Source organism: Erpetoichthys calabaricus, chromosome 9, assembly GCF_900747795.2.
Source record: "Erpetoichthys calabaricus chromosome 9, fErpCal1.3, whole genome shotgun sequence".
In the NCBI taxonomy this organism is placed as follows: Eukaryota; Metazoa; Chordata; class Cladistia; order Polypteriformes; family Polypteridae; genus Erpetoichthys; species Erpetoichthys calabaricus.
Genome location: NC_041402.2, coordinates 2651357 through 2663363, shown reverse-complemented (window position 1 = coordinate 2663363; position 12007 = coordinate 2651357). Strand labels below are relative to the sequence as shown.

General features: G+C 42.1%; 1 protein-coding gene across 1 annotated transcript in view; it reads left to right on the top strand.

The window, feature by feature from the left end:
* The window catches only part of ccdc180 (coiled-coil domain containing 180), a 114270-nt gene that overhangs the window by 4922 nt on the left and 97341 nt on the right, over positions 1–12007 (top strand). The window contains exons 2-3 of the mRNA XM_028809082.2: positions 10414–10503; positions 11789–11979. Coding sequence (XP_028664915.1) covers positions 10444–10503; positions 11789–11979 — 251 coding nt within the window. The 5' untranslated portion in view covers positions 10414–10443. The remainder of the gene's footprint in view (positions 1–10413; positions 10504–11788; positions 11980–12007) is intronic.

Below are 12007 nucleotides of genomic sequence, written 5' to 3'. Positions count from 1 at the left end.
CACAGTCGGACGCAGCGCCTTCCCAGAGTCAGTAGGTGGCCCTCAAACAACACAACTGTTCAACCAGTTGGTGTCAGCGAAGGCAACAGACTCACGTCTCCACAAAACGAAACCACTTTAGTACAGATATGCTTATTGGATCAAATGACATTTCCCCAGACGCACCCGCCCTCCATGATATGTCATCCATCCACATATCGGACGGAACAGGAACTGATTGCCATTCTAGGATTTCCGATTCGCTAGCAAATCGCGGGCTTACTTGTGTTTAATATTTTAAAGTTTTTGAGAGAGAGGTACAAATTATTACATTGAAAAAAATTTTGATCGATTTTTAAAGTTTGTCCTGTTTCACTACTGGAGCCGCAGGGGACATTTAATGTGTGTACATATATAAATATGAAAAGTTGTACATAATGGACAAATAGATAAACAGGAGGTCACTATATAACAGATAGATATTATAAAAGGTGCCATACAGAATAGACATGAAGATGTGTGTCTTCAACTGGGGGTTCCTCTAAATAGAATCCCAAAATGAAGCCCCTTAAGTAGCTGGGGAGCAGACCCTCAAAGTGGGTAACTGGCCAATGGGGTTTTAAGTCCCAAAAACTGTCACAAAAGGCCCCAAGAATCACCATCAGCTTCAGCTTGGTTAACAGAACTGGTAAATTAGCAGTCTTTATAAAATAAAAAATGTTTTTCCACAAAAAAACACTCCAGAGGAGCACAGAAGGCAAAAAGTCCCAAACAGCAGAAATCCTGAGATAAGACAAAAGAAAACTAAAACAGCAAAAGAGGTCCAAAGTCCAATAATACAACCAAAAACTTAGCAACAGCCAATGAGAACAGGCCGACACCCAGCACTGCCCATCTCCTTGACCTTTATAGGGTGGGGGCGGTTCCTAGAGAGAGAGAGAGAGATGGACAGATGGCCCCGCCTCTTGGGGAACCACCCACAGGATACAAGGATCATAAAATTCACTCATGGGCAGTTATACTTTGTGAATTTCCCCTTGAGATTAATAAAGTATCCTATCTATCTATCTATCTATCTATCTATCTATCTATCTATCTATCTATCTATCTATCTATCTATCTATCTATCATATATTGCCTTTCATATCTATCTATCTATCTATCTATCTATCTATCTATCTATCTATCTATCTATCTATCATATAGTGCCTTTCACATCTATCTATCTATCTATCTATCTATCTATCTATCTATCTATCTATCTATCTATCTATCTATCTATCTATCTATCATATAGTGCCTTTCCTATCTATCTATCTATCTATCTATCTATCTATCTATCTATCTATCTATCTATCTATCTATCTATCATATAGTGCCTTTCATATCTATCTATCTATCTATCTATCTATCTATCTATCTATCTATCTATCTATCTATCTATCTATCTATCTATCATATAGTGCCTTTCACATCTATCTATCTATCTATCTATCTATCTATCTATCTATCTATCTATCTATCTATCTATCTATCTATCATATAGTGCCTTTCCTATCTATCTATCTATCTATCTATCTATCTATCTATCTATCTATCTATCTATCATATAGTGCCTTTCATATCTATCTATCTATCTATCTATCTATCTATCTATCTATCTATCTATCTATCTATCTATCTATCTATCTATCATATAGTGCCTTTCACATCTATCTATCTATCTATCTATCTATCTATCTATCTATCTATCTATCTATCTATCTATCTATCTATCTATCTATCTATCTATCTATCATATAGTGCCTTTCACATCTATCTATCTATCTATCTATCTATCTATCTATCTATCTATCTATCTATCTATCTATCTATCTATCTATCTATCATATAGTGCCTTTCATATCTATCTATCTATCTATCTATCTATCTATCTATCTATCTATCTATCTATCTATCTATCTATCTATCATATAGTGCCTTTCACATCTATCTATCTATCTATCTATCTATCTATCTATCTATCTATCTATCTATCTATCTATCTATCTATCTATCTATCATATAGTGCCTTTCCTATCTATCTATCTATCTATCTATCTATCTATCTATCTATCTATCTATCTATCTATCTATCTATCATATAGTGCCTTTCATATCTATCTATCTATCTATCTATCTATCTATCTATCTATCTATCTATCTATCTATCTATCTATCATATAGTGCCTTTCACATCTATCTATCTATCTATCTATCTATCTATCTATCTATCTATCTATCTATCTATCTATCTATCTATCTATCTATCTATCATATAGTGCCTTTCCTATCTATCTATCTATCTATCTATCTATCTATCTATCTATCTATCTATCTATCTATCTATCTATCTATCTATCTATCATATAGTGCCTTTCATATCTATCTATCTATCTATCTATCTATCTATCTATCTATCATATAGTGCCTTTCACATCTATCTATCTATCTATCTATCTATCTATCTATCTATCTATCTATCTATCTATCTATCTATCTATCTATCTATCTATCATATAGTGCCTTTCACATCTATCTATCTATCTATCTATCTATCTATCTATCTATCTATCTATCTATCTATCTATCTATCTATCATATAGTACCTTTCATATCTATCTATCTATCTATCTATCTATCTATCTATCTATCTATCTATCTATCTATCTATCTATCTATCTATCTATCTATTATATAGTGCTTTTCATATCTATCTATCTATCTATCTATCTATCTATCTATCTATCTATCTATCTATCTATCTATCTATCTATCTATCTATCATATAGTACCTTTCATATCTATCTATCTATCTATCTATCTATCTATCTATCTATCTATCTATCTATCTATCTAAAAGACCAAGCTTAGACACAGAGAAATGAACAAAAATACAAACATAAACTTAAACAATGATTATTAAATAATTAACAATGAACAAAAAAAAACATAGGAAAGAAACTGAAATATAAGGCAGGCGAAACCCTGACTTAACTATAACAATGAGGCTATGTAATTGAGATAGATGTGAAAGGCACTATATAATAAATAGATCTGAATGGTACCATAGAACCGATAGAGATATGAAATGTGCTTTATTAAATAGACATAAAGAATATGAATATGAAAAGCTCTACGCAGCAGGTAGATGGATGGATTATATGAAAGGCGCTATATGGAGCAGACAGAGGTGTGAAAAGCACTTTATAATTAATACATACATAGGCACACAGGAAAGGCACTATATAACCGACAGAGAGGTTTGTATCCTAAATGAACTTTTCCAGTTTAAACCGTTCTTGTGTGCTGGTCAGAGAACCCCTGTGTAGTAAGTGGGCTGCGGTGACCTGTGGAGTTTCTTTCAGACCCCATTATTTTGTAGCTAAAACCACACAAATTAGCTGACACAAACAGGTGGAAGACGACGACAACAACAATGACGACTCAGGTGGGCTAGTTGCTCTAGCTGGTCACATAACCAGGGCCCACCTTCTCCCCACCATCTAAGTTCTTTCTGTGGACAGTCCCAGGCTGAGTTCATTTCAGGCAGGGATTTTGGTTGATTAGCGCAGACCCGGCCCGTTATTTTCAGGCAGGTGCAGTGTGTGCTAAGCCGGGCCTCAGAAGACCACCGTCCACACATAGCGTATCCGTACCTGGCTCAGTGACTTTGCAAGTGTGTGAGTATTTCTAATGGCCAGGATCCATCAAGAGGGCAGAAGCTGCCCATCCACATGCTGCCACCAAAAAAAAATCAAAAACTTGTGTTTGGCCCCATTGTCCCTCTGACTTGACTGTCCGAAGAAAGACGGCTACAAGCGTACACCTGTGACTTATGGTCACTCCTTGTCACTTTGTCACATGCTCAGTGGCTGTCACTAGACACGTGTGTTTGTGTGTGCAGGCAGGGAAGAACGGGCTGCCTTTCATCCAGCAGTGGAAACCTCTACATAAAGCACCTCTTTAGTTTTAATCCAGTTATTTATATTTTAAAGCAGTGTGGTCTGGTGACGCAGCAAGCAGCTGCTCAGATCTTTGGGGTCCTGGCTTGGGGGTTCATTGTTAGTTACTTCACAGCACACAAAGGACTAAACATATTAATATGGACGCATTTCCCATATTGAGTCTAAAAACAGGCAATTCAGCTCACTCACTAACGCTGAGCAGTCCAGAGAGTCACAGGGAGAACAAGCAAAAAACAGTGCAGACCCCATGGCACGAGGCAGGAATGGCGGCCCCCCAACCCCTTCACCCCACTTACCCCCCCTGTCTTTTCATTCACACATCGCACTAAACAAAGACGAGCGAGATAAGAACTCGTGTAGGAAAAGAACTCCGCCGGTCTGGAAGAGGTGCAGTTATCCGGATTCCCCACTGAAGGTCTGTCTAAATGTATAAATTAGTAAATTATATTTTAGGAGTGGACGCTACATTCTTCAAGCATGTCATATATATATATTTGTATATATCTTTATGTACCATATTTCTCTTGTCTGATTATTTCAGTCATGGTTACTCAAGAGATGTGTATTGGGCTCAAGTCTGTTCTGCGTTCAGTAAAGAACTCGACCCCATGCGCCCCCTGCTGGTTACATCCCGTAACAATTCCAGTGCCCTCTGTGCCCGGGTCAGCATGGCAGCTTCCACTTTTTCTTTTGGCCTCGCTGCCTGACTGCTGTCCCTCTTGCTGTGGCTGGTTGGCCGACTTTCAGCTCAGTTCTGTTAGGCCCATATTAGCGGGTAGTGGTGTGTGTGTGTGTGTGGGGGGGTGATCTTTAAACATTTCAATCTGTGTGTTGTCTCCAATGACGCCTGGCACACCTTGAGAGTACCCGTAGCCTCAGATGAACAACATGAAAATGGCATGTTCATCTGACCAGTATGCTCATTGAAGTGCGAGTGCCCCCCCACTCCACCACACTCACACCCCCCCCCCGTCACCACCCTGGCAGTTGGCACAGTCTCATAACAGTCAGAAAAGTCCTCAGCATCGTCCAGCTCAGGCCAGACTGGCTGGGCCTCGGGTGGATTGGTGTCCTCGTCCTCAGAGATGTCCCCCCAGTTTTTTGTTTGCACCCGTGTCACCCGCTGAATGGGAAGATGACTGATAAACCAGTGAGAGGCCGAGCCGCTTCCTCGTTGTTTTCTGTGGTTTTTCTTTTGTCCTTTTCGTGGCCCATATGTGTGCAGGACTAGCTCAGTATCTTGAGCGCATGAGCATGCAAGGCGCTATATATCATGTCAGGAATGTCTTCAGTTACATCTGAAACAATAATGTTAATGAAAATGTTATTCTTAAAACTCTTGGCACTCCACGTGTGGGCACCCCAGGTCAGGGGTCGTTGCTGTGGTCCCAAGGTGTCTGTCTTCGTGCCAGTGACAAACTCTGTGATGTGGGGTGCACTGCAGAGAAAGAACTTTGATTGACGTCAAGCGGGGGTCTCACAGTCAGCAGCTTATTTAAGAACTCGTTTATTGATTGATTGTTTGATCCATTCACTTAAATAACCGCTCTGCGCTGGAGCGCGTCAGCAGGGGGCGCATCACTCGGGCACATTCAGTGTGCAGCAGATGGCGCTGTGACGTAGTTCACCTCTAGGGGTCACCGTGGGCTCGGGTGAAGTTGGACCAACTTCTAACCCCCGAGCTCCTGCCATATAATAGGAACAGTAATAATAAAAGCCCGGCCCCGCAGACCCCAACACTCCACGGTCGTCTGCCTTTCATCTTCTGTCCACTTTTTACACCTCAGACAAGCGATCACCGTGGCGTCTTACCGGGGACTGACGATGACGAGCGGAAGAATATTAAAACATAAAGACACGGCATGCGATGAGGTGACATGACGGTACTGGGGGCTCCGTTTGTATTTGTGGGCCCCCTTCAGTATCCGTTGTGTTCATAACTTGTGTTTTATTTAGTTTTTTTTTTTATTCTTTTTTAACTTTAATGGTGTTTGCTCATTTGACCGTTTCCAGTGAGAGTTGGACTCCGCCAGGGCTGCCCTTTGTCACCGATTCTGTTCATAACTTTTATGGACAGAATTTCTAGGCGCAGCCAGGGTGTTGAGGGGGTCCGGTTTGGTGGACTCAGGATTGGGTCACTGCTTTTTGCAGATGATGTTGTCCTGTTTGCTTCATCAGGCCGTGATCTTCAGCTCTCTCTGGATCGGTTCGCAGCCGAGTGTGAAGCAGCTGGGATGGGAATCAGCACCTCCAAATCCGAGACCATGGTCCTCAGCCAGATAAGGGTGGAGTGCCCTCTCAGGGTTGGTAGCGAGATCCTGCCTCAAGTGGAGGAGTTCAAGTATCTCGGGGTCTTGTTCACGAGTGAGGGAAGAATGGAGCGTGAGATCGACAGGCGGATCGGTGCGGCGTCCACAGTGATGAGGGCTCTGCATCGGTCTGTCGTGGTGAAAAAGGAGCTGAGCCACAAGGCAAAGCTCTCAATTTACCAGTCGATCTATGTTCCTACCATCACCTATGGTCATGAGCTATGGGTAGTGACCGAAAGAACGAGATCGCGAATACAAGCGGCTGAAATGAGTTTCCTCCGCAGGGTGCCTGGGCTCTCCCTTAAAGATAGGGTGAGAAGCTCAGTCATCCGTGAGGAGCTCAGAGTAGAGCATCGAGAGGAGTCAGATGAGGCGGCTCAGGCATCTGATCAGGATGCCTCCTGGATGCCTCCCTGGTGAGGTGTTCTGGGCACGTCTAACCGGGAGGAGGCCCCGGGGAAGACCCAGGACACGCTGGAGGGACTATATCTCCTGGCTGGCCTGGGAATGCCTTGGGATTCTCCCGGAAGAGCTAGAAGAAGTGGCCGGGGAGAGGGAAGTCTGGGCATCTCTGATCAAGCTGCTGCCCCCGCGACCCGACCTCGGATAAACGGAAGAGGATGGATGGATGGATGGTGTTTGATCGGAAAGGTGCTATATAGCTTTAACGCTCATTTATATTTACATTCGGCTTGCCCTCTTTTTGTACCTATGAAAGGCGCTATACAACACAGAAGGACGGAGTGAGGTTTGTGTGTAATTTCTGCCACACTTGTTGCATTCTGTCTTTCTATTTTGTTCTCATCCAATTCTTTTATCTCATTTTATGATGCACCTCACAGTGAAAGGCACTATATAACATAAAGGGGTCCACTAAGTTGTGATTCATCTTGTATTTTTGTATTCTTTAAAGCCTTTGATGGCCCAGACTATGAAAGGCACTATATAACACACTAGTTAGTAAATGATTTGTCCCGGTGGGTTTTATTTTTGTAACTTGGCTTGTGATGGTCCTCACTGTGAAGGGCACTGTAGCCTTGAGCATGGGAAAGGCGCTATATAAATAAAATGCATTATTATTATTGTTATTATAGCAAAGGGCAAGTGATGCTCATTTTAATTAATCTCTGATCCCTGCAGACCATTTTTTATTATTAATATTTCTGTCTGCTTTCTTTGGTGCCTTTGTGGTGGTCCTAATGATGAAAGGTGCTATATAACAGGCTGAGTGGGTGATGTTCATTTGTGTTTGAATTTTAGCTCACATTTTTTTTAATAATACTCTTGTATACTTCTTGTTACTTCACAGTGTACTATAGTTACTTCACTATATAAGAACAGCGATGAATACAGTTCAGTTTGAATGATCTCGGAATGTCTGTATTGTATGTTTGTAACTAACACTAGTAAGGTGCTATATAACAAAGTTCAAGGAGCGGATGTTCAGATTTAATTCTTTATTTATTTGTCACATACATAGTTATACAGGACAACATGCAGTGAAATGCATCTTTTCGCATACCCCTTGGGGTCAGAGCACAGGGTCAGCCATTGTACGGCGCCCCTGGAGCAATTGAAGTTTAAGGGCCTTGCTCAAGGGCCCAGCAGAGTAGCATCTCTTTTGGCAGTGACGGGGATTCGAACCGTTCACCTTTGGGATGCCAGCGCAGATCCTTAGCCTCAAAGCCACCACTCCGCCCTAAATTTGATCCCAGTCACCTTTTCCTTTTCTTGGTTCATCTTGTTGACATTTTTTTTTTAAATATTTTGTTGTGGTTTGTTTGTCTGGAGCCTTTGTGATGGCCCTCACAATAAGAGGCGCTATATCAGTGATGTCCGCTTGTGCCTAATCTGTGACTCGCCTGTTACATTCAGTCATTTTTTTATCATTCTCTTTGCCCAATTTCTCTTGCTCATTTTGTGACGCTGCTCACCATGAAAGGCGCTATATGCCGTAAAGATCAAAGGGTTGCTGGTCATTTTAAACTAAGTTGTAATCCGGCTTGTTTTCATGGTTGTCATCTTTAAGACCATTATCTGTTTTGCGTAATGCTGTTGTGGTGGTCCTTACAGTGAAAGGCACTATATAGCAAGTGCCTGAGTGTATAATTTATAGCTCCACACATTCAGAGAATTGACGATCATCTTAAATGAACATTTGACCCTTCGGCTCCTTTTCTTGGTTTCATTTTCTCATTCTTTTTGTATTCTTATCTGGTTACTCTTTGCGCCTTGTCACAATCCTCACGGTGAAAGGCGCTATAAAACAGAGAGTGAGAGATGCCTGTTCAGTTTACTTGATTCCTCAGCTCCTTTCTCGGTTTGTTGTCTTGTCATTTTTTTGTATTTGTACCTGACCCGCCTAATGCCTTTGTGATGGTCCCCATGGTGAAAGGCGCTCAATAAAACAAAGATTACTGCAAGTCTGTTTTAATGATCTGCATGTTGTGTTTTTGTAACTTGCCTTGTAGTGGTCCTCAAAGTGAAAGGCGCTATAAAACAAACAGGGTATTGATGTTCCCCTTCTAGTAAGATTTGGCCCCTCCTGCTCTTTCTCTAAAAAATAAATATTTTTATCTTCTCTGCCTTATACCTTTGTGGTGGTCCTCAGCTATATACCAGAATGAGGCATTGTTGTCCCTTTAAAGGAAGCCATGATTGTTCTTGTTTTCTTGTTGTTGCCATTGTTTATTGCATAAGAACTTAAGAGCAGAGCAGATGTGACAAACATCAGGCGGCCACTTTGGCAACACATCACTAATTGCTGAGATCCCCCCCCCCTAGTGTCTCAGCAAGGTGGGCACTTCAACTCCACAACTCAGTGGTTTGTTTTCAGGCTGTGAGGTTTAAGCATGTGAAGCTCTGGACCGCCTGTCCGCTTTATGTTAAATGCATCTGACGGACTGAAGAACCTAAGGGGCGGAGACATGTGATGATGCGGCCGAGTGATTGGAGTATCTAAGGGGCGGAGACATGTAATGATGTAGCCTGGGGATGGAGAACATAATGGGTGGAGCCTCCTGATGATGCAGCTGGGGTACTGGAGAACATAATGGGTGGAGTCTCCTGATGATGTGGCTAAGTGACTGGAGTATCTAAGGGGCGGAGACATGTAATGATGTAGCCTGGGGATGGAAAACATAATGGGTGGAGCCTCCTGATAATGCACCTGGAATACCTGAGGGGCGGAGCAATGTGTTGATGAGGCTGGGGGACTGGCGAAGCTAAGGGGGTGGTGTCACTTGATGATGCCTATGGGGGATTGGACCCCCCCCCAGCAGTTTAAGCAGAGCCGTGGGTGTGTCAGCTGTATTTTGGCCGTTATTCTGTTTCCATGATTTTGCACTTCTGGTTTTGGCCCCCTGTTCCCTATTTCTGGTTACTGGGCTTTGGTTTGCTTGCTTTACGTTAATCTATTTTTTTTTTTTTGCTCTTTTTCGTCTTGCTTTTGTTTGGCTTGTCTTGAACTGCAAATATGAGATTTTACCTCTTTGACATTTTAGGACAGTTTTGAGATTTTTACTCTTTATATTTTGGGCCTGCTCAGTCTGGATACCTGTCATTTGAGTTTAGGGCTAGGCTATCTTGGGTGGGGCCTGCTCAGTGGCCCCAGACCTGTATAGAAGGGTGAGTTTGGCATTTTCTTCCTTTTTGAGGCCTTTACACGTTTTTGATGTTTCTGTGTGCCAGATCATTACAGACGGCTCGGGTTTAGGTTTAGGTTTCTTTATTTAGTCATGTTTACACAGGAAAACATGAAATCATGTTTAGTAATGTTGTTATCCTAATTCAGGAATGTTTCTTTCCCATTCTGATTTTCCTTCTTCCTTTAACACCTGACGACTGGTCAAGGGTGTGACTGGGTGGATGTGTCCATGGCATGATCAGTAGGTTGGTGGGACGATCTAAGGAGTGGCCAGCAATTATAAAGTGCCTGTCTTGTTAACTGGTCAGAGCCCAGTGTTACCCACTGAGGGACTCGGTTTGATTTGAACCCCCATGCCTGTGTTTTCCAGTCTTCCTCTATAACCACAGTGCCATTTGTTTTATAGGATTAAAGCTAACACATATTTGGTGGCCATCTTTGACTTTTTGTCTTTTTCCTTCTGCTCCTTCAGGCTTTCCTTCATCATCCAGCTAAGTGAGAAATGGGAGAAGTGCGAGTCGTCCCGAGTGGGAAGGTCTACAGGCAGATCTTCGATGCTGAGGTACTCTGGTGAAGAAGACCCCCTTGTCTCTTTAGTCTCTCTTATGCCTGCTATTCACTTATCTGCTTGGTTTCAAACATGTCTGCCCTCCAATTAATAAACCTGCATGTTCTTACAGTGTGGCAGATTGGTGGCACAGCGGGTAGCAGTTTAGCCTCCAGACCCTCTGGGGTTCCCCAGTGTTGTGCCTTCGCTAAGAGTGCAGGACAGAATGAAAAGAACTAGAAGATAAAAAAAAAAGTAAAGACGGGACCCATCTGTAAAACCAGTATTTCTAATCAGAATTTGATGTCAGGGTTGTTGGGAGTTGGGAAACCGGGCAGTTTTCGATTCACACGGAATTTTGTTTCACACACAATTCTGATATTGTGATGTTCATTGAGTGCAATCTCAGACCATATGGCCTAGTGAAGCTTGAGCTAGATGGCAGCACTTGCCCTAGGAACATTTTGGATAATTTTAGCTCCTTAGAGCCCAAAACGTTGATTTGTTTTCAACAAGAAAAAATGTTATTACATGTAAGAAAAACCTGTAAATACCAAAATATTGGCATTAAAACAGTTGAAAAGGTTTGCTGAGTTTGTCCCTGATGTACGCTACCTGAAAAGCCTCCGTCCACAAAAACTCGGAGCACTTTCAATGAGAATGAGGTACTCTACAGGGGTGCCCTCTATCACTATTGCTTTTTGCTTTAGCCCTTGAACCACTGGCTCTTCAACTATGAAAGAAATCAGAGACAAAAAGGGATCCGAATGGATGATATCACTATATGCAGATGATATGGTGCTTTATATATCAGACCCACACTCCTCTCTACCATTAATCATAAACGTGTTGGGTGGATTTCCTAAGATTTCTGTATTTAACATTAATCTGAATAAACACATGGTAACCATCACAAGTGAATATGAAGATCTTTTTGGAAGTGCAGTTGATAAAATCAACATGTTAATAGATGGTCCATCCTTCATCTCACCTTAGCAGGGAGGATTCATACTGTCCAAAGAAACATATGCTGGTCTGTCTCTCCCAGAAGAACCCGATATACAGCAGCAAATCAGTTGACTCCGCCATAGCATCAGCATAGCATTCCTTCTACCAGCAGATCATAAGCTCTTAATATGCCTCCCTTACTGAGTAAGACCAAAAGAGACCCTTCCTAAGATCTTGTTACATAACAGTATGTGATTCATAGATGCATTATGGGTAGGACATTGTTCAAGGTGTTACCAGATTCATGTATGTGTAAAAAACATCTGCGATTGATTTATTTATTTATTTTTAGGTCCAATTGGTGAAGACCCTCGAGGAAGCAAGAAAGAAACGCATCCCCCGCAGCTTCACCCTGAATGGCAGGAATGTCCCCTCTACGGAGACCCTCGGAACGGGAGGACGGACAAACCCGTCACAGGCCAACTTCATCTGGGCGCAGAGCCTGCCGACCGACAGCTCGGTGGAAATCCAGGAGATCAATGGGTAGCGTGAAATTTTATTTTACTTTCCC